The following is a 23476-nucleotide window of genomic DNA, read 5'->3' as shown; positions in this document are numbered from 1 at the left end:
AAACCCCTTGTTCAGTTAAGACAGCATCTTTTTCAAATGTTATTCTATTCCGTGCTGTTTTCATTAATCCTACTTGATTCCCTTTTTTTCCATAAACATGAAAAATAAAGCTACAATTGGTAAAATAAGTTTTTTATGAGTGGCTAACATTTAGCTGTGCATTACTCACTTCATCAGTCTGTCTCTGTCCTTCTCTTTAATCCTCTAACCTCTCTCTACATCACAAACTGGCTCTCTCACACACCAAAGGCCTTGCCATCGTCAACGGAAACAATACAGAGACAGGAGAGAAACGTTTAAAACTACAGGTGGTATCATTCACGCTCATGTCAGCATCTGTCCTCCATTTTCTGGTCTGATACGATAGCGGTAGTTAGTGTTAACTGCGGGGGTTCACATGGACCTACAGTATGCATCATTAGGTGACGTCAATCAAAGTGGCGCTGGGTGCCAACTTGTCTGTTATTTTGTGTCTGTTGTGGTGTATTTGGCAAAAATATCTCATAATGAAAGCCAGGTCTGAGGCAACTACTGCTTTGTTCTCACATGAAGTGGATATAGGGCTCAGTTTATCAGCTGACTTGAATTCAGAGTGTTTAATGATTAAGTCGAAGTTTAAAGGTGAAGGTTGTTTAAGGGAAAGGCTTAACAGGGAGTAAGAGCAGGAACACAGAGCTCATTTAGCCTATTGTCTTAAAGTAATAGTTTAACATTTTTGGAAATACGTTCTTTCGCTTCATTACCAACAGTAATTAAATGAGAAAATTGATACCACTCTGAAGCCTAGCAGGCGATTAGCATAGATCAGCATAAAGAATTGAAACAGGGGGAAACAGCTAGCCTGGCTCAGTTAAAAGGGTAACAAAATCCACCTACAAGCACCCCTAAAGCTAACTACTGTTATTAATGCAGTATATTTTGTTTGTTAATCCGTACGCAAACTTTTTACTGTAGTCCGTCGGAGGAGCTGTCAGCCTTCATTTTGGCCGACCTGACTTGCTGGGTTGGAGGGCGGGCAGTCGGACTCAATGACTAACCTGATTGGTGGAGTACTAACCCGGAAATGACGAGCAGGATGAGCGTGACTAAGCCTCTCAAAATCTGACGAAAATCTTTTAGACTGACCTTTGTTGATCTGAAATGAAGACAGATTCAGCAACTGTATGGCCTATTTCTCGCTTAAAATGTTTTCAGAAAAACTTTTCGGTGAACTATCTTCGTAAAATATGAGATTGTATTCCGAACGAAGCCGCCATTATGCCCGTTTGTAAAATCCGGACCAGCCAGACCCACGTGACGCGCTCGTCCAATAAGTTGCCGGTTTTCATTTTTTGGGCGACAATACAGATTAGCTGCGCCTGCTGTTATGGAGTTGTATTACGTCTCGCGCACACGCATAACGTACTCTCAAGTCTGCGTCGCTTCTGTGTGTTCTGAGGCACTTTTTGGACCTCGGGGAGCCGACTGATCAGTCTGACTGCCTTTTCTGCCAACGGTCGGCCGTCGCGTTGGTGTGTCAGGGGCTTTAAAGGAAGGCACTGCTCCCAGCCAAGAAAGAGTTCCAGCATATTGTTATTTTAACATGTTGGTTAATGTGTTAATTTGTGAAATTTAGAGGTGCTGGCAGGCAGGTTTTTTAATTTTAAGGATTTTTTTTTTTCATCAATCAGTGCCAGGTTAGTGGTTTTCCTCTTGTTTCCAGTCTGTATGCTAAGCTAAGCTAACAGACTGCTGGTTGTAGTTTCATATTTAGTGTACAGACAGAGCTGGAAACACTGTAGACATGTTCCCATCACTCACTCATTCATATTAATGGTGAATTAAAAGTTTCTTGATTTGTTTTAGACTGAAAGTCTAGGTGGAAACAGGCAATCTGCACACACAAACGACATTGAACCTGAGGTCAACAGCACTAATCAGTGTCACCCAATATTTGCATGTGCACCCTTAGACTCTTTGGGTGCATCACATTCCTGTATGTGAGGAGGAGTAAAACACAGCACCCCCTGAGCACTGTGTAATATCTGTCCCATGAGAATGAAAGAGCCAGTAAAGCATAAAGTATAAAAGTGAGATAGAGGGCCTGATTACGGGAGTCGACCATCTATGGCTCGAGTCAAAATCCCCTCATTAAAATGCCCTCAACTTACAGAGAAGCCTTGAAGTCAAACCGTGTTTTGGAAATCTTCAAGCTTCAAAGTCAAGTGGAGTCGGTAATCCTCCTTAGAATGGGAGAATGAATTTACAACACCTTGAGGCGACCAAAAACTGCTGAGGTGATACATAAAAAAGTTCAGCACATCACTAGTGTGGGAAAAAAGTTCACATTTTCTTTTTTCTCTGCAGCTAGTGGACTCATAATAGACTGTAAACTTCGGCAGTGTGTTTTTTGCAGCTTAAAATTGTCAAGATCAGAACAATCAGTCGTGCTACAAAAACATACTGACTGTATTTACAGTTAAAGGGCAGTTTGAAAGTTAATTTAAGAACAGGGCACTAAAATAATTAGAACATCTCCTAAATTAGCAAGAATAATTGGAAAAAGAAACCAGTAAAATATCCAATAACAGTGATGAAGACATTTTAAAGTAATAGTTTGTCAATTTGGGAAATATGCTTATTTGTTTTCTTTCTGACAATTAGATAAGGAGATAGATATCACTCGTCTGCCTGTACAGTAAATATAAAGCTCACGTCAGCAGAGGGTTAGTTTAGCTTAGTAAATTTATAAACTGGAAACTGGGAAACAGCTAGCCAGGCCTTGTTGACGGTAACAACATCTGCCTGACGGCACCTCAATATATTTAAATATCTTATATATAAATCTTGTTCATACCATGCCTAAACCAAAATGTAAAAATGTCACATTGTGGTTTCACGGTGGGTTCTACAGGAAGTGACTGAGCCCTGCAAAAAATAGTCCCTGTAAAACCACACCGTGTACGTTTATATACTTCAATTTTTGTACAGATTAAACAAATGAGCTTTAGAAGTGCAGAGGCTTTTGTTACCTCGAACAGACACAGGCTAGCTGTTTCCCACTGTGTCAATTATGTATGTTAAGCTATATATTCATAGTACAGACATGAGCATTGCAATCCGCTCATCTATCTCTCAGCAAGAAAGCGCATTTGCATGTTTCCCAAATCTCAAATTACACCTTTAAACTTGATTGAACTTTGTGAGCCATATGTAGGCCTTCGTGCTTAAACTATATGAGTGGCTTGTTTGTGTGGATGTATATGTGTGTGTGTGTGACAGAGAAAGGGCATGGCAGGCTGTGCTCAGACCAGTCCAGTAATTATACTGCCTTTATATAGCTGTGGTCTGAGACTCATGGACTGAGGAAAACATCTGCTGGGCTCCACAGTTATGAGAATCCTACATGAACTCGAAGAGGTTTAATAGCGAGCGATTGCTCATGCAGCTCATGCAGAAACACTGTTTAACATGTAATACTGTATTATTGCTAGATATATATGTATATAACTGGTATATAATATAAATATTTAACACTGTTGGCCTAAAGCCAACAGTACACAAGTACATTTCAAACAAAGCTAAGCCCAAAATAATGCCACTCACTCAGTCAGCTGTTTAAACATCTGATCTATTACATCAGAGTTCAGAGTTCTTTATTGTGTCTCGAGGGGAAATTTGATTTGCATTTGGAGGTACAAAAAAAACAACAACAACACAATAAACAAGGCACAAAACATCAAAACATCCTAGCAGCACACAACCAACAGATTGATTGAGAATAATTTCAACACTACACACAGTGTACACAGTGTAAAATGAAATCCCTTGAGATTGTCTGGAAAAGTGAGCATGTTTTATATGAGTAAGGTTGGGTAAAAATATATATTAATAATTGATGTATTGGGCGCCCGGATAGCTCAGTTGGTAGAGTGGGCGCCCATATATAGAGGTTTACTCCTCGACGCAGCGGGCCCGGGTTTGACTCCGACCTGCAGCCCTTTGCTGCATGTCATTCCCCCCTCTCTCTCCCCCTTTCATTTATTCAGCTGTCCTGTCAATAAAAGGCCTAAAAATGCCCAAAAAATAATCTTTAAAAAAATAATAATAATTGATGTATTAATCCTTTGACAGATTGCACAACTTTGAAAATGATTATCCACCTTAAGTAATAGGTCTTGAGAAGAAATGTTTGTCTAAAAATCAAGTTTCCATTTATGCCTGTGTTTGTTGTCAAGTGGAAAATCCTAACACAACCTGCAGACATTTAGTAAGTTACGATCCTGCCAAAAACAACTTTAATTTCTGCTTTTGGTCCAATGCTTTCGGCCCTGTATAATAGGCTTTGTATGAGAAGAGGTGTGTTATGCAAATGCATGCAGACATTTCCACACACAAGGACACACACCAGTGGCTAAAAGGTGAACAATAGTTTTCTTATGATTAAAATGATTTACACCAAAGGCCTTTAATAGCTATCATTATTTTCTCCGTGCAGCTGATTTCCACTGGCTGACCAGGCGGGGCTAGATTTATACCTTTATAACATTTTTGCCTGACATTTCCTTTGCCTTTCAAAGACCAGCTTTAACATCTCCTCCTTAACTGTCTGCAGCTACACAACTAGACAATAACAGATCAATCAGGATAGTAACTGCCTGATTAAATGGAAATAAGAAGTTTAAGGACGCAATCTTTAGTCCAAGCCATATTTGAAGAACATATTTTGTTGTAATTTTGTCTTTGTATTGCGTCAGCTTTTGGTTCACATTTTAAGGCACATTAGTCCGCACATTATAACTACAGTAAACTACACAAACATTTCAGTTCCAAATTTATTTTTCATGTTTTTAAATTGTTAAGTTTGTTAATTTTTTCTTTAAAGTAATCAGGGAATACCTAAAAAAGAAAGTAAAGAATTCAGACACTAACAGCAAGTGACAAAGGACTTATACAAAGTAGATACATGGTTTGCCAACAGGGTGGAGTTTAAAGGAATATTTCAGTGTTTCGCTGAGTTTAATGTTATCAAAAATTAAACATCTGTGTAAATATAGTTTTGGTGTCCAGGTAACATGAGTTGAAATTCCTCACCTCACGTCAGCCTTGTTCTGTGATTTAAGGCCAGGCCCAGACATGCCTCATGCAAATGTATTGCACATTTTGGTACTGTGCCAGCCTACAAGCATCTTGTTAGCCTCTAACACAGTGTGCCTGCATCACGTGCTGTTTTTATCATTTGTTTAGCTTTTGGCAGGCGAGAGATGACATGTAGACAAAGCGAGCGACTTAGAATGCTGCAAGATCCCAACTGCTCTCAAGATTATGACTTTTAACAAAAGCGGTCTTTTAGAGCATTTGTGCATGGGTCAACAATAAGCAGCCCAGTGAGGCATATACATTTCAGCTCAGTGTGGCTTTGGCTGTAGTTCAAACCAAACACTGGCTCAAATTCTTTCAACTTAGTGTAGACATTGACTTTTTCATATACGCAAACATGTTTTGGTTATAAATGGCTGATTTGTTAAGTTCCTTTTCTTGATGGCATGAGCCCATCCCACTGTAGGAATGCATTGTCTTAGAGTGTTTACCCTGGCTAATCCACTATCTCTAAAGACCTAGCCTCAGGATGAGTGATTTTAAAAAGCTTCCATTTGTAGTCAAGAATCAGCACAAGGTGCTATCTGACATACAGATGGGTACACAGCACAGAGATCCGGCACCGCTGAGACTTTTCAGCAGCTGTTTATAACAATGCCTCTGGATCCTGTTGTGCATATCCAAATGACTGACATGGCTAAATGACTTTGAGGCATTCTCAGGCTTTAATGCCAGATCTTACATCAGCATCTAATCCCCTCTGCATTCATGGAATCAGTCATTGGCACTTCTGCAGGTATTTACCTTCATTCTGATACGGTCAAGTCGATGGTTGGAAATGACACATTTTGAAAGGCTGGAAGAATCACATTAGTGGCACAAGGAAAAGAACAAGAGGAAAACACATTATAATCAGTGTGAGAGTCCTGGCTGCCTTATCTGCTCCATGTGTTGAGACATTCAAGAGGTTAAGGAGAATCTTGGAGCCATCGTGGCTGAATAGATTTTCTCAAAGTGAAGTGAAGCCATAAATGAGATTTAGAGCTAAGCACATCCCCGGAGAACCGTTCCAGCGAAAACCATACTTTAAACGTCGGCCTGGTTTATGCAATCACAACTCCAAACCTGCGGGGACCAGTTCAAAGTGAGACGATATGACAGGGCTTCCTTCTATGCCTTGCTCCATCTTCATAGAATATATAGAAGACTGCAAAGCTGTCAGCAATCATTCCAGGTAGCTCCAGTCTTTTTCCTTTGACCTTTCATGCTTTGTGAAGTTAGTATTAAGAGTGAACGAGGGCCAATTACGCACTGGGAGGAAAAACAACATGCACATGGTGAAAATCTCTTCAGTAACATCTGCAATTGACGTATGGCCTCAAGTGTTTCCTGTTTTATCCATACAAATTTTTCCAGTCATGGACAAAGTCTGCTACTGAAAATTAAAGTTTATATTTTTTTATTCTAACAAATAAAAAAAAGATTTAATTAGTTTTTGATGAATTACTGTGATAAACTACTTGAGTGAAAAGGAAGGGGGTAAAGTTAAAATACAACCACTTTTTGAAAGCAGAAATAACTATGTACTCACCTTATCCTGGACTTTGAAGAAGGAAGTTGAGTGAGGGCTGGTCAGTTCGGGCTCGATACCTTGGACACAGATGACAAGGTGAATTCCAAAGTTAAAAACATCAGGCAGGAATGTCAGGAACGAGGGAAATGACAGGAATCACATTACACTTATTCAGCGATGGTTACATTACTGGAATGAACATTGTGAAGCATTTGCTCCCTCGCATGAGTACAGAAAAGGAATACTGTTATCTTTTTTATTTGCTAAATCAATTGTAAAAACCTATCATGCTTTACTGTTTAGGTGACTAGATAAAATGTACAACTGTCCAGTTTTTCAGTCATCTAAAGTTTTCTAAAGTGTTAGCGTCAGCAGAGAAAGTCAAAGGTCATGCAGAGAAAAACATCAGTGAACTTCCATTGGTCCACTTGCTTGAACTTAAAAAATGATGGCTGTTTCTTCCTGCACATTAAAGTTGCATTATGAGCCTCCATACAAAATATTTCACATTTTGGTCAGATCAGTTTTTGTTATTACTATTGCATAAGGAAAAAGTAGGTATGCTGAAGTATAACTGAGCTATCCAGACACCAACTATTTGTCTTTGAGGTCAACTCAAAGGCTAAGCTTGATCTATGGTTCTGTGTTGAATCTACGGCGTAGGTACGCACGTACGTAGGTATGTATAGATACGGACCCTGCACCATTCCCTACCCCGTAGCCTGACGTGCACCTCCCCAGAAATGTAACTAGACGTCGTGGCGATGAAGACCGCAACAACTGTGGACCAACAATTGGTTTGCTTGGCTGGGCTTGGTAGCGTCGCATTTCCCCCTACTCATTTCCGGGTTCTCCTTCTCCGTTAACCACATGAAATCAAGGAGAGGGTTAACCTTTCTGCCACCGGAGTCGGTACTCGCTCCGAAGCTAATCCCTGTCACTCTCTCACTTGCTCTACCACACACTCCCCACGCATACACACATAACGGCTCTGCTATTCTCTTAAAGAGATACGCTAGAACGACGAAGACACACCAGCGCACAAGTATAAATCCTCACACGGGCGTAGGCCACTTAGGTAGGCTACGGCGTAGGCTCTACGTAGAGTCTATACGTACTACTATAAACCAGCCCTTAATAGTTAAAGCTATCTTATGTAGCTTTGGCTAAACAGCGGCCACTGTGACCACAAGAGACAATTACAAGACAGCAGAAAGTACTAATCTATCTATCTAAAGTTTGCTAACATTATCTGACATTAAGCTACTGGTCATAACAGACCAAGTAAGGCTGTAGCAGCAAAACCCTTGAGTGTCGAATTGAACAGGGGTGGGTTTTATTGCTTATGAATTCAACTTTTTATTTGTAAGAGGACGATTGGGTTATACATTCTTTCAAAAGTTACATAGTCTCACTTTAAAGAAAAAAAAATGAAATATGCTTTAACTGCTAAGATGTGCCAGCAAACTCTGAAAAAGACATTTATTTCCCTCATAAAGGACCTTTCAGTCTTGCCAGCTGTACGCCCGGGATCACAGTCTGCATTTTAATCTGTTCTGTCTCACATCAAACACACCAATGTGTGTGACGTTGAGCTTTCCTATACATCCTGCATCCATGACAGGATCTATATATTCTACTAAGCCAGCAAGCTTAGACAACCATGGTTACACAGTAAATTGACCGTAAATTTAAGAACTGTTGGCAATTCTTTTTCACAGTTCCATTGTGGATTGTTTCTCAGAAGAGTAATAAAGCAAATGATCTGCCTGAAATGCCAGCAGGAGCTGAATGATTTTGAACAGTGGCCAGTGGAAAAATAAGTTTAGAGTGTTTCCTGAAAAGGTACATCATCAGCTAGTCAGGGCCCAGCTAGTGAAATAGTTCAGTGTGTGTGTGTCAAATCTTTACTTTTACTGAGCTGAATGAGTAAAATATTGTTGGATGTAAAAACTTGTGATTTAGTTAAACGTGAAATCAGCTAACATGACATTTACATGACATTATCTGCTTAGGACTGTGCATTATTACATTCCACACAGTGACATGTCACTCATTACACGTTTTCAGTGAGCAAAAACATGCTTACACCAAAGCTGACAACAGCATTAAAGTCTTTATCAGATCTGGCTCTGGGGCTTCTTTGGGATTTACACGTCTTAAAAACAGCTGTTTATGTTTGTTGGTGGGGTGGATATATTTCACAGGTGCACAGTGAAAACATGCATCATGAAAATAGCTTGCTGGCATATAATGACTGGGTAATAGATGATGACGGAGCAATAAGCGGTAAACTCCCATCTGGAACGCTGAAGAGAGCGACTGCGTCCACTGATGCAGACTCTCATTATGGGCTTGGCAGGGCTGGCTGGCAGGGTAACTGATAGTTACCCTGCTCTGGATGTGAAGGCTGGCATTATCCTTGATGTGTGTGCATGTTAAGCGTGCATGTGGAGGTGGAGGGCGGGGCTGCCAGAATACACAGGTGGCCCACATGAAATCACTGATAACAGAGTTTGAATGATCCCCTGACATTAGGAACACTTTCCCTCTATGCAGAGCACACCTTTGGGGATTTCACTGCAGGGAGACTTGTTAGTTTAATGGCACAATTAGTGTAAGACTGAACCTCCTCCACTAATGACTGCATGATGTCAAATCTGTCCTGGAATAACCTAAGGTAACCTTACTGACTTTGAGAATTAAAGGGGCTCTCCACAGATTTTACACATGAAAGTCAGTTTACCCATCATGCCGTATGACTCAGCCAGTTAAAACAGTTGTATAATGTCTCCTGTGGTTCTATAGGGAAATTTCTCCTGAAAAAAAAACAAACTGACAAAGTCATCAGGCACAGAGGGTCTAACAAAATACTGTATGCTATTCAGTTGCATTATGGGAAATGTAGGAGCTGCTATGTGTGGAGCTGGAGCCCTCAAGGCTGAAAGTCAGGCTCTCTCTACCTCTACTGTATCGATCTTGACCACTCATTTTAAAATCTGTTTATGAAAGCACACTACTACAATCACTGGAGGACCCATTTAAGGCCTCTTTTAGGAAATGCACATGTAAATGCATGTTTCTCTTGCATTTACACCAAGGGTTGTGTTTGCTGTCTGTCCATAAAGTTGTTATACATTATAGTTGCAATCAGTCCTTGTTGATTTGTTGACAGCCATAGTTACTGTGGTAACAGAAAATGCAGTTTAATACTACAGCAAATAGTCCCTGAGCAACTGTTGTCAGAAATACAACAGAGGAGCAGCTGGTGTATCTGTTTACAGTGCAGCCAAACAAACGCCTGCCGTTTTAATCAGCGTTATTAGTTTTAGAGCTAACTATGCTGACAAATACATTGCGTTTCCTGTGACTGCTTCTCAATAAAAGCCACATCTTATTTTGCCAGCTGAATGGTTTTAATGTGATGCAGCAGCTGTAGGAAATGTTGGGTTTGCATTAGCAGTAAATTAATACAACTCTGATATTGCTGTGGGAGCGTGAACTGGCTAATATTGATGACTGGATTACATGCTGCATCGCTTCCTGTAAACCCTTGTGTGTAAAAGCAATTTAAATCCAGTGTAAATATGGCAGACTCCACCACAAACAATGAAAACTACTATAAAGTGAGTTAATTACAGAGTGCAAATACATTAAATAGCTTTTGCTGAAAAAAGGCTGATCATAGTAATAATAATAAAATGTTTTATTTTAGACCAGTATATGCATGATAAGGAATAGTGGCATCACATGTTAGTTATTTTGCCAAGAGGGTCCAGCCACAGTCCCCTAAGTACCTTCACTTAACTACAGTAAGTGCCATCACATGGCCCAGGACTGGATTCTTTTAAAGATGGTCGCGGTTCACAGTAATGTCAGTGATGTAATTCTTCTGAGTAATATTTTCCTCTACATAGCTGAAAAAAAAGCCATTAAGTCAGGTCTCAGACTGGAATGAATGTTTCAGGTCTGGAAAGGTTTTCAGGACTACAAGTTGTTGTTGATGATTCAGTGAGGAACTTTTGGGAGCTTTTGCTTTCCTGCCAGAAAAGACTAAACAGAGGACAACTATGCAGCACTGTGCTCCCCCCCCCTCACAAACTCTGCTTTAATGATGGAGGTTTGCAAGTACAGGCTCAGATTTCTTAATACAGTTTCATCCAATTATGTTACCATTAAAATCACCCAAAATTATCCTGCTGAAGTGTGCTTGGGGATAATATGCTATCTTATTATAGTTATTTTAAAATCACTAAATAAGCAAATAAATAACGCTTTCGAAATTCATCCGAGGATTATTATTATTTGTGAAAGCTGGGAGGAATGCATTAACGGATGTGAGAAGCAGGGAGGACTGATTACTTGTGCAGATGGTTTGGTGGATAAGATGCTCCAGATGCCTGTATGACCCACATGCAGTGACCACATTACGTTAATGATTACAGGCTAACTGGTGGAGGATTTGGGGCTCTATATGTAAGTAATTTGGGCTCCAAGTCTGTGGCTAAAAAATCTCCAGATACATACACATGTGCATATAGCCAACACACGCCCCATTCCTTTCAATCCAGTTTGGACTCCAGTGGCCTTGCTTCTGTATTTAGATACTGCTCATTACAGTGTGAGAACACAACAACCGCATAAGGACTAACTACCGTACCGAGCATGTGGAATGTGTATTGTTTTTAGGAAAAGAGGAACTGTGGAAAAATTCATAATAACAATACTCACCTCTTGCTTCCACTGCCTGCCAAAGAGCTTTAAAGGCATATGAACACATCTTGATTTAGACTTCTAGAAACAATTATGAGGGGAATTCCTTACAGTCAGTAATTTTGTAATTTTAGACAGAGGGCATGGAAGTCACTTCTCCTTGAAATGTTCAAACACATCCAGTCGCCTACACAGCAGCCACTGGCAACTGTGGCTGATGGGCAGAGAGAATCTGTCTTTACAAGACCGTGTTGCCCAGAAAAAGTGCTTACAAATCATTGACCGTATTCAAAGTTGGAGCTTTAACTTCCCCCAACACGTTTTTCAACGGGCACTGGGTCATCAATCATGCACACCTCTTTCACAATTATCCACGTGAGGGGAAGTCTCTGACAGCTAAATATCAGCTTTACTGCTAGCGTAACATCTGCAAACACCTGCTACACTGCTTTTATGAGCATTTTATGAATAAAAACATTTGGTACAAGTATATTTTGTATTCACTCAAAAAAAAATGGTTTAATTTCGTCCTGTTTCTTAACTGCAGTAGCCTATAAGATGTTATTCATGTGATTGCCAAATAAACACCTGCCTAATCCAATTTTAAACAAACAGTGTTAATAGAGTCAATTTAGACAGGAAGGAGTCTTGATCAATTACCTTGACTAATTTGGGAATGCGTTTCTCATCCCCATGTAACAAAGAGTCCATTGAGTTGGAGGTCAGTGTGGGCGGCCTCACTGGGCGAGTTTCACCTGTGTTATTTCTGCTAGTGACTAATTCAAAGACACACATGGCCCTGGCACTGCCAGGGATATGAGCCATGACCTGAAAAGAAAAACAGAAAAAAGGAGGGAAATGTTCCAGAGTGAAGTAATAGCCTTGTATGCCTAAATACTGTACATTTGAAAATTGCGTCAAAAGTATATCTATTTTATACCACTTAATACTTCTATTGCACTACTTTTCAGTAGAAAATATACTTTTTACTTTACATTTATCTAATAGCTTTAGTTACTTTTTACACACAAAACCTATGATGAGCTCATGATGTATTGTTAAAATTAAACTACACAACAGTAGTAAGTAGTAAGAATAAGCTCTACCTTGACAAATAAGAGTAAAATACATTTACTTCTTCCACCATTAGATATATTGATTATGAACTTTGTTGCACCGCCCTATGAGACTAATTCTTCACTTTGTGAAATGGTGCATTGGTCATACATCACATTACAAATGTGATATACAGTATAAAATAGAAATAGTTGCACTATGAACTGTTGACAGTACATTAAGGTGACCAGATTTCTGAGACAAAATCCGGGGACATTTTCAGCTCAGAAGCGTAAATACTCCCAAACAGGTAATGTTTTTATCTTTGTAAACTTAAAACGGGGACACTGCCCCAGGGCTCCCCTAGGGGGGGGTCCATGGGCAAGCTCCCCTGTAAGAAAATGTTGTCTATTTTATCGTTTAAATGCATCAATCTGGTGCACTTTGAAAAGAAATTCAGAGGTTAGACTTGATTATTCTTATCTATGGATGGAAATACTTGTGCTGTAGCCTGAACTATTTTGCACTTCAGAATTTTAACCATGCACACACAGGTGGAATAGTTTTTTCTTAATATTTTTGCATTAATGTCACTAGGAAGCATACCAGTAGAAATATATATTCATATTTGTAAGTGGGATATAAGTAAGTGGGATTGTCTGGAATCTGCCAATATAATAATCATTATGGTGGGATACACTGGCTAAGCAATTTACAAAAATGTCTGTGCTGACATAAATAGTTTACATGAGAATACATTATAATTTTGGCCCAAAGTTGGAGACCATGTAGAAATTTTGTTGCAATTTCAAAACCAGATTACCCGGGAACCGCTTGCATGTGTTGAGTGAAGAGTTTGTGAGATATTTCACAGAGAGTAATGGGTGTGCAGAGATGTATGCAGAATGCAAATATGATAACATTTCATGTAAGTTCAATGTTAATTTTCTCGCAAACCATTTGTCACAGCAACTGGCACTAATATCATTGGAAAGCTTAGATTCTGGTTGAGGTGGTTGTGCCAGACTCACGCCTTTGGCTGAGTCTCTATCTGTCAGAGGCAGAGCAGGAGTGCGGTTGTGAAGAAGTTGGTCATTTCATGGCACAGATTAACACTTTTGCATGCACTATATCCGTGTCACATTCTCATTAGGGGCTGAGCCCCCCTAAAGGTCTGATCCTAGAATCACCCCTGCTGCTACTTCATACTTGTACTCCACTACACCTCAGAGGGAAATATTGTAATGTTTACTGCACTACATTTATCTGACAGCTTTTGCTTTAGTGCTTCACGCTGGGCTTGTTTCTGCAACAGCTCATTGAGTATCGGATACAATTAAAACTATTGAGGAGATATTTTCCTTTGACATTGGTCCAGTATTAAACGAGATCGCTGCAGTCGGAAACGGCGAAACAAGCTACAATGTAAGTTAATAGGACAATTGTCCAGCTTGTATTTACGTTCATAAAAGTGCTCCTTTTGCCACTGACAGGCTCAAATTAATATTTTAAGTGTCTGACAACATTATGGAAAGGATTTCTAAGGAGGTTGACCTTTCTGTTAAAGAGTAAGATCCTTTTTTAAACATAAAAAGTTCGCGAAATTGCGTTCGCTAAACCCACCAGACTCCATGTAAATAAACAGTAATTTTAGCATCGTAAAATATGGGCACATGCACGTTTAGGTGCGCGTTTGGTCAATGTTTTTTCTCTTTTATTCCAATTTTGGGTCTGTCAGTCACAGTGAAAACCGGGGACATTTCCGGGGACAGCTCCAGTCGGGGACAGGTCACCGAAATCGGGGACTGTCCCCGGAAACCGGGGACATCTGGTCACCCTACAGTACATTGTGTCAGGGTGCAGGCTTGGACCCAAATGCAGGAAAGCGAGGAGAGTGCAGCAGTTTGAAATAATAGTAATTTAATGAAAACACAAAGAAACTTGACACAGGGACTAGACGTGACACATTGTTTCGGTAAGAATTTAACCAAACCACCAGAGCTAAGTGAGACAATATGTTTTGTTTTTCATTTGTTTCTTTGTTCAGTAATGCGGCTGAACCAACTCTTTAAGAGAACTCTTTTAGAGTTCCCAAATTAAGACAAAAAGCTTGTTGTAGCACAAAATTGTTGAGAAAAGCAAAGAAGATGGATACATTTGCCTGGAACATTTCCATCAACAACTACAAGTAAAATCTACTTTGAAACTTTCTAAAAATGAATCAGACTGGCCACTGGAAATGTTGCAAATTCTATTCTAGCTCTTCACACCGTCACCACACACGCTACAAGTTGAGTATTTATTTTCATCTAAAGTCGATGAAGACTTCCTTCCTCCCTGGCATCAGACACCAGCCACCACCCACCAAGCTACAGCAGCTGCTTTTTTTCTACAATGAGCAGAAAAACTCTGGTACAGCCTAAAATGCAATTTAGTTGCAGTTCAGTGTAGACTTGATTAGACGTACGATTCCTGTGTACAGTACTTCCTATTTATCTCTCAGAACTCCTCTCTCTCACTTACACACACGCACACACACACACACACACACACACACACACACACACACACACACACAACCACACACACACACCACACACACAGCAGGAAGCCAACAAAAGGAACTGCCAGCTCATTGTTTTTTGGCCAATATGAAAACAGTTCATACCTCTATTTATCTACTTTTAAAATCCCCAAGATAAGTTTACTTTAACAATGAGGCTGATCTCTTGCTCCGTCTCAATTTTTTGGTTTACTGCAGAAAGGAAAGGTGGCAGGAAAAAGAGGCCTAATGTCTGGAGCACACTGATCCAGGTTTTAATATGGAACATACATAAGCTAAGATGTCTTGAGAATAATAAAGTGTGGCACAGAGGAACTTTCTTATGTAACCAGTAATCTGAGGCTTCAGATATACTCCTTATACAGGGGTTAAAATACAAGTTTTTTTTAGCTTAGTGCAAAAATACTGTAATTCAAATAAACACATTTGTAGAGCTGAGATGAGAAATGAATGGGAGTGTTTGCTGTAAAGAAAAATAGCTAAATAGAAATAAATGTGAGATCATGAATCACAGGCAAGTAGAGTGAAAGGTTTGTCATTCATGAGTAAAAGGGAAAAGATGTCTGCATAAAACACATTTTTGTGGAATCAGCAGCAGTTTGTCTATCATAACACATCATGCACATACCATAAACTCCTGACACAGCATCATACAGACTGTGTCCTGTCCCAAAAGGTCATAGATCTGAAACTGAATGGTTTTTGGGTTCCCTGATTTGAAACTTCGGCAGTGTCATTTTGGGATACTTTCAGACACCAGATAAACATCACAGCTAAAGATAAGACCATATCATTTTCAGTTTCCCTTCTGCAGATAGATACATTCATGAGAGATTCACCATGGTGACATTATTTTCACATTTCTGCCATCACTTACAGAGCTACCTAAACAACATTATAGGTCGATTTCCAGACTCCCAAAACGACACATACAACCTTTCAATTTACTGCCAAGATGTCGAAGGCATGTCCTTACTCTGCCTGATTGGCTTACTATGACATTCTTAACCCTAACCCTAACTAATCCCACTCCTCTTGCCTAAACCTAACCAACCCAACCAACAAAGGCTACCAGTACTAGCCAGTCAGAGGGAGATTAGGTCGGGTCATGCCTTCCCCATGCCTTCGCCTAACTTAAACTTAGTAAAGCTTCATTCCATTTTCCTCGGAAGTCGAAGGTTGGGACTGGGACTGATGTCACACCTGAGTTAACCGCATTTCAGTTACAAGTCTGAAAAACCAGTAACTTCCTGAAGTCTCGGCTAGTTGCCTGACAACTATTCCCAGCCATGAAATAATCTTGCACATAACCCCTCATAAAACCAAAGAAATATAGTTTGTACACTTTGTTTTTGTAATGGATAAACAAATGAGATAGTGTTAATTAGTACGTTTTATAGGTGCAGTTTTAGAGCTCCCTGTCGAGAGCTTTTGTGCTGAGCTAAGCTAACCGTTTGCTGAATGTAGCTTCATATTTATTGTACAAACATCATCAACAGCATCAATCTTCTCATCCAATTCTAGCAACAACAAATATTAGTGTATTTACCCATATGTTGAATTTTTCCTTTATTTGCCAGAAAATGGTGAAAAACATGTTAAACCCAGGTGACATATTCAGATATTGTGTTCTGTCCGATCAACAGCCCAAAATCCAAATATATTCAATTTACTATTACATTAAAAAAAGAAAATCATCCTATCTTTACAATAGAGAAGCTGGAAGATGGTTGGTAATGCTTGATAAATGACTCAAATGATTAATCGATTATTATCCAAATAGTTTTCTGTCAATCGACTAACTGACCAACAATTTCAGCTCTATTTTTTATATATATATATTTCTATGCTTTCCATAACAACAGAAATTTACAGGAAATAACAGCTTATAGGACAGAAATAAAATAGTCATAGAATTAGGTTGATCTCTACTGAAACATTACCAAGATTACCAAACATTTTAACATATAATTTAGTAGGTTACTAAAATCATTAGCCTACAATAATGACTACATTTAGAAGGGCTGTTGTTTACGCTCTTCTTTCATAATCTGTTGTATGTGTCTCAACAACACATGCTGGCCCTCTTCCTCATTTCATTACAGGAAGTGAGTTTGCCGTCAGATGCAGTGCTGTCGCGACACTCTGTGACAGGTCATTACTGAAAACTCTTGGGAACATGGTACTTCTCTAGTACTGGACTGCGCTGCTGCCACCATGCCCTGTTTGGGCTATCATTTCTCTCACCACACTTGATGCCATCACAGCAGGCCAGCTAGTCCCCAAAGGTAGGTGTCTACATTTTATCACATCAACTGCTTCTGCTACGTACAGCTTATAGTTTCTGTATCAACAGGACTGTTGTTTCTGCCATAAAGGCCAACTGAACACTGTATGATGCAACTTAAAAGTTTCGTCACATAGAAAGGCTTTGCAACTTGGGAACAGGATTTTGCAATATATGAATTCAATATCACAATTAGTTGTCAGTACACAGAGCTAGGTGCTGCAATGGAAAATTGAGTCCGATAGCATCTAGCCTCAGCTTCCCCAATCTGCAGTGTGTCAGTTAAGAGTTCAATTGGTCAGCTTATAGGAAGTTAAAATTAGGTGGTGCAGCAGCAGAGAGAAGTTTAGTGGTACAGATTGGTTCATGAGTGGAAAATTAGTTACATTTACAGTGTATGTTTCTCTGTGCCCTGACTTCAGGCTGGAATCTGGTCCATCTGGAGGATGGGGAATATGATCCGAGGCGCGAATGCCAGGGACAAGGTCACCACAGACAGCTCTTTAAAAGGTAAGATCTCCCAACATTTTTTTAAATAACATAATTTGTTTTGCAATAAAAGAATTTTGCATAGTGTACGGAAAAAGCTTTCGCCACTCCTGTCAGTAACAGCAGTTACACACTTTTTGCACATGCATGTTATCGGAGGTGTCAGGATCTTAAGCTACACTCGAAAATAATTTAAAACAAAAACTAACTAACTAAAACAAAATGAATTGGTAATTATTTCGGACCTTTGTCTTAGACATCTTATGACATTTCTAAATCATGATGTCTGTGTATCAGCATTTGGCAGTTTGTAAAAGCTGTAAATATTGTTCTTGGCAGGTCCCGAGGACGACATTGTGGTGGTGCTTAACGACTACCCGTCGTCTGAAATCAGTGAGCCCATCTTCAGGATGGGGGAGAAGCTCAGACTCATCTCTAAGTATGATCATGTTATTGCATTCTTGATTAAAAACGACACATTTTTCGATCCAGATGTACATTTGGTAGACGGATGATCTCAAATAACTATGAGGAAATAAAGTCAAATTTTTAACTTGATGCTTTAGGTTTGCAGTTTAGAGAAGTGTTTACACAAAAAGGTCAGTGGTTGATTCCTCTTTGTTCTTTATGGTGGCCAGGGAAGCTTACTGGTGGAGAGTACGCTCTGTCCAAACACAAAAAGAGAACTACATACCCAGCAGCCATGTGGCAATTGTCTACCATGGGTAAGTAGAACTATACTGACACTAACCTCTAGTATCGGCCTAGTTGGTCTGTTTGAACTTGCTTGAGATTGATAACACAACACACAAGTTATTAGCCATATGTTGTATGTGTTGATTTCAAGATTATGTCTTCAATATTAGTGGGATTTGTACTACTAAGATTTAAAATATAACAAGTATTTAATGCGATCTTAGTTCATAGCATATATTTTGTTTTGTCAGTTGGCTGTTTGAGGGGGTGGAGAGGCAGAAGGCCGAAGAGCTGCTCTGTCTACCTGGGAACAGAGTGGGCTCCTTCCTGGTGCGGGAGAGCACCAACGAGAGAGGTAAGTCCGCAATCAGCTCTGTTAGTTTGATTTAACTTTGGCTTTTTGTAAAATGTAGAAAGTCTCTGCATTGGAAATTAAAATGCTTGTCAGCAAGTAAGCATGCGGCAAGATTCAATCAGCATGATGTTAGGACAAGAGCAGGGGAGTAAAAACGAAATCTAGTCAGATCCAAATCATAAGTCAGGAAAATGGAATTCATTGATGTTTCCACCTGAATACATGGATTCTTAATAGACTAGATATTCAAGGAATTTATGTTTTGGAATGGAGAGATTTAAAATATATTTTTGGCATAATTTAAAACAGTTGAGATATTATCACATTAAAATTAACCTTTGATGCATGTCAAAAACAGACTTAAAACATATCTCTTCAAGATGGCTTATGGACTGACTGACTGACTGACTTTTATTTATTTTTTATTTTTATGAGATAAGATGACTATAATTTTAACGATGTTTGTTTGTGAAGTGACCTTGGGTGTCATGAAAGGCGCTTTAAATAAAATGTATTATTATTATTATTATTACCATTTGCTCGAACCCCATGTTTTCCGTTTGTAAAGGCACAATTCTCAAAAATAGTCTAAAGCTAAAAGAAAAGACATTTTGGAGATACGTTTATTCACTTTCTTGCCGAGCTTTAAATATAAACAGCCGAAAAATGATTTGGCACCCAACCGTTTGTAAAACCACAAATTGAAATTGAAAAAGCGTTTTTACGCTTGCTTGTACAGGTTAAACAAACAAATAATGCATTAATTATTGGGCATTAGAGGTGCTGGTAAACTGATTTTTTTTAAGCCAGGCTACCTGTTTGTCCTGTTTCCAGTCTTTATGTTAAGCTAATCTTACTATCTCCTGGCTGTAGCTTTATTTCTAAAAGACAAAAATAATAGTGGTATCAATCTCCTTATTTAACTCTGTGTATTTCCCAAAACTATTTCTTTAGGGACATGTATAAAGGGAATTACTTGTTAGTGGATTTTCCACTGAAACATTCTGTGTGGTCATAGTTTGAGTTTTACTCATGATGAGTGATGACTGAGCATTGGAGGAGATGGGCGCTACGGTACAGTGTTGACATTCACATTACTTCTGCTTTGACATTGTTGCAACTTTTTTAGTCTGAGTGGATCAATAGTTAATGTTCATGGGTTTTGGCAAAATTACAGTGGCCTGTTACCATTATGTGCTACTTTTCTAGAACAGAGTAGTTTGGTGTCATGTTTGAGAGCTTATTGCTAAGTGTACGGTGTGTGTCATATCCTCAGGTCTGTATTCGCTGTCAGTGAAGCACATGATCGTAAAGCACTATCGTATCTTCAGACTGGACAACAGCTGGTACTACATCTCCCCTCGCCTCACTTTCCAGTGCCTTGAAGATATGATCAACCACTACTCGGGTGGGTGGATGCACAAACACATAGATACAGAACTAAACAGGGACACGAGGGTCTAAAAACAAACAAAAAGGAAACAAGCAACACCACATGTAGAGCCATACACATACACAAACAGGCAATCACACACTGAAAATAATTTATCATGTTCTTAAAATAGAACCGTTTCTTATCAGTGGTCAACTTACATTTCCTGTTCTGACTGAACACTTTTAGAGCAAAACAGGAAATGAAATACAATATGCATGCTTAATAATGACTACTGGTGCGTTAATTGTTGTAATAGTAAACTTATTCTGGGCCAGTATATCCCCAACCCACTGCCTTCACACGTTTAGTTTGTGTTTGCCTGAGCAGAAAAGTGTGAAAGTGGTTAATGCAAATTAGGTAACATTTGTTCAGTTTGTTCGTAAGCCTGTGAACAGTATTTTACTTCCCCTGTCCTCCCCTTTTTTTAGACTTTGCAGATGGCCTATGTTGTGCGTTAACCTCCCCCTGTCTGTCGGGCATGACCCCGCCATCAGATGCAACCCCTGGAGCTCCACCTGTTGTCATGCGACGCAACTTTGACTGGAAGAAAATAGACAGGTAAAATAGTGATAATATTTACCAGCTCTAATCTGACAGTGAATTATGATTCTGTCAGATGGTAGCTCATTTGGTGTCATCTGATCCCTGTTCTTGCACTGTATGTACAAATAACAAAGATCAGATGTATGATTGTTTTTTTTTTATTAATTAACCTGCTGATTACTTTCTTAAATAATTAATCGGTTTGCATATTAAATGTTGGAAAATTGTCCGTTATAATTTCCCAGAGCGCAACATGACTTATTCAAATTCCATTTTTATGTTACAGTCTAAAATCTGAAGATATTGAATTTACTATCAAATATGAGAAAGAAAAGCAGCAAATCTTCAAACTGGAACCAGCATTTTCTCTTGAAAAATGTCTGAAACAATTAAGCGATGATCAAAATTGATGTTTTCTTTTGATTGGCTAACTAATGAATTAACTAGTTGTTATTGAATAGAGATATTCCAGCAGCTCTGTGGTTGATGGATTTAAAAAAAGTAATGGCTTGAAATCCATGAAGCCTTATACATCATTTTCATAATTTGTGAAGAAGAAAATTGAAACATTAAAATGCTCTGTTTTTTTTTTTTTATCTCCTCCCTTAACAGGGGACAGCTGGTCAGCACAGACAGCTGCAGTGACAACATGGTGAGCTATGGAGTCAGGAACAGCATCGCCGCCTACCTGTCCTTTTCTGGGAATCAAGACCCTACGCAGACAAGAAGAGACACCAGGAAGAAAAAGAGTAAATCTGTTTATGCTATCCCTCAAAATGCCCTTGGAACAATTGATTATGAGGATGACTTCTAGAGATGGCAGCAGGGTTCAAAAGACTGGAACACAGACTGGAACACTTTCAAGTGGAAGGGAGTAGAGGGCATCCTTCTTTCAAATCCACCACATTTCTAATGTTGGCAGTGAACGAACATTTGTGTTTAGCATCCCAAACATCGAAGTGTGTTATAGTTTCTAAATTGAGCACTTTGAAGTACTTTAACAATAACGCAAATTGCATGCCCACTTACACTTTAACTCAGCTGAGAAGACGGAACTTTATGGCGTTTAACTGGAAGATGGTGCAATTGAACTGAGATTATGTATTCTGCACAGCCTGGCATTATGATAGTAAAAAGGAGACTTGAATGCTATGGGGTAATGGTGGGTAATATTAATGTGTGAATGGGTATTAGTGGCTTTCAAACTATTTTTCTGTGTTCTTAATAAATGTATATTGTAAAACTGCTATATTTTACCACCAACTTAAACCAACCACCAACTTGATTTTTTTGTGTGGTCACTTTGATATACTTTCACCTTATGCAAATAGCAGATATAAAGCAATTTTAGCTATACTTTTAGTCTACCTGATAAGTCCAATGTAAATTTTGCTTTGAGCTCTGATATTGGCCTCCACCAACTCCTGAGGGAAATATTTGGATCTTTAGCTGCTAAATGCTCCACTATGTTCACCGGCTAGTCATTAACTTTGTCTGTTAGTCGTTGGGTGCTAAACAGGTAGTGTACAGTTGGTTTATCAGAGCTTTTCCATTAAAAACAGCTGCCTGCTGGGAACCAAAATTGAGGACTGAACTGAAGAGTTGGGTGATGTGTCACATCTTATTTGATCCATTGTTAACATAGAAATATTGATTAGAGCAGCTGCAAGTCTTAAATATTTGGTGTCGAGGAAGTAGAAAAAATAAACATTTGGAAAATAATAAACTTTCCTGATGGATTCACACAATTCACAAAGAGGCACAAACAGTTTGCAGAAACAAGCCACTATTACAATTATGTACACTGTGTTTAATTCTATCATACATATATTTGACAAAAGTATTGAAACCGACATTAGCATTTGTGCATGATGGTTGCATTGTCCATTCAGGTACTTGGGCAAATGATAATGCTGCAAGATGTACGAATCTGAATCAATGTTCATAATCCAGTATTGTTCACTCTCTCCGTGTGATTTGTCAATTTGCATTGTAGCATGTCAGTAATTGGGAAGAATTATGGGGTCTTTTGTGTTTTTTGAACAGAATCCAGGGTTAAATGCTACAGTGATTTCAATGGGTAAACACTCTTAGACCTCCTAAGTTCAAATATCCTCACAAACATCCAGCAAAAAGTGGTCCAAGAGTTCAAATATCTGAGAATAATAATAGATTCACATCTTTCATTTAAAACACAGGTCAAAAAGGTCATAAACAGAATCAAATTTAACTTGGCAAATTTCAGACATATTAGGAATAATTTAACTACAGAGGCCTCAAAGTTATACATTAATGCTATGATTTTCTCACATATGAATTATTGTCTTACCAGTTGGACACAGACAGGACAGACCACATTACGAACAGTTGAAACACTTTATAAACAGGCCTTGAAAACGTTGGATAAAAAGTTAAATTAATATCACTATTGTAAAATCTTAATTAAATATGATCTGTTACCCTGGGAAAACATGATTAAGTTTGCAGATATTTTACTTGTATATAAAAAAGTTCATGGTATGGCTCCCCCTCCGCTCAATAAATTCATTCAACAAAATCTAAACTCATCCACCTGAGCATCTACAAGAGGGGATTGTAAAATACCATGTAGAAAAAGTAGTTTTGGACAGTCAGCTTTTTCCTTTTGAGCAGCCCATGCATGGAATACCATACCCACATAACTAAGG

At 38.9% G+C, this 23476-nt stretch overlaps 1 protein-coding gene across 1 annotated transcript; it reads left to right on the top strand.

Moving 5' to 3' along the window:
* The first annotated feature begins 17068 nt into the window (after positions 1-17068).
* Positions 17069-22518, top strand: sla1a (Src like adaptor 1a). Its single transcript, XM_031323226.2, has 8 exons — positions 17069-17272; positions 17694-17781; positions 18100-18199; positions 18399-18485; positions 18708-18811; positions 20088-20219; positions 20675-20804; positions 21402-22518. Exons 2-8 carry the CDS (start codon positions 17718-17720, stop codon positions 21601-21603), a joined length of 819 nt encoding a protein of 272 aa, XP_031179086.1. The 5' UTR covers positions 17069-17272; positions 17694-17717; the 3' UTR covers positions 21604-22518.
* Positions 22519-23476: the final 958 nt, after the last annotated feature.

The sequence above is a fragment of the Sander lucioperca genome, chromosome 16, assembly GCF_008315115.2.
Source record: "Sander lucioperca isolate FBNREF2018 chromosome 16, SLUC_FBN_1.2, whole genome shotgun sequence".
NCBI lineage: Eukaryota > Metazoa > Chordata > Actinopteri > Perciformes > Percidae > Sander > Sander lucioperca.
The sequence above is the reverse complement of the archived record's forward strand: the minus strand, read 5'-3'. Positions and strand labels throughout refer to the sequence as shown.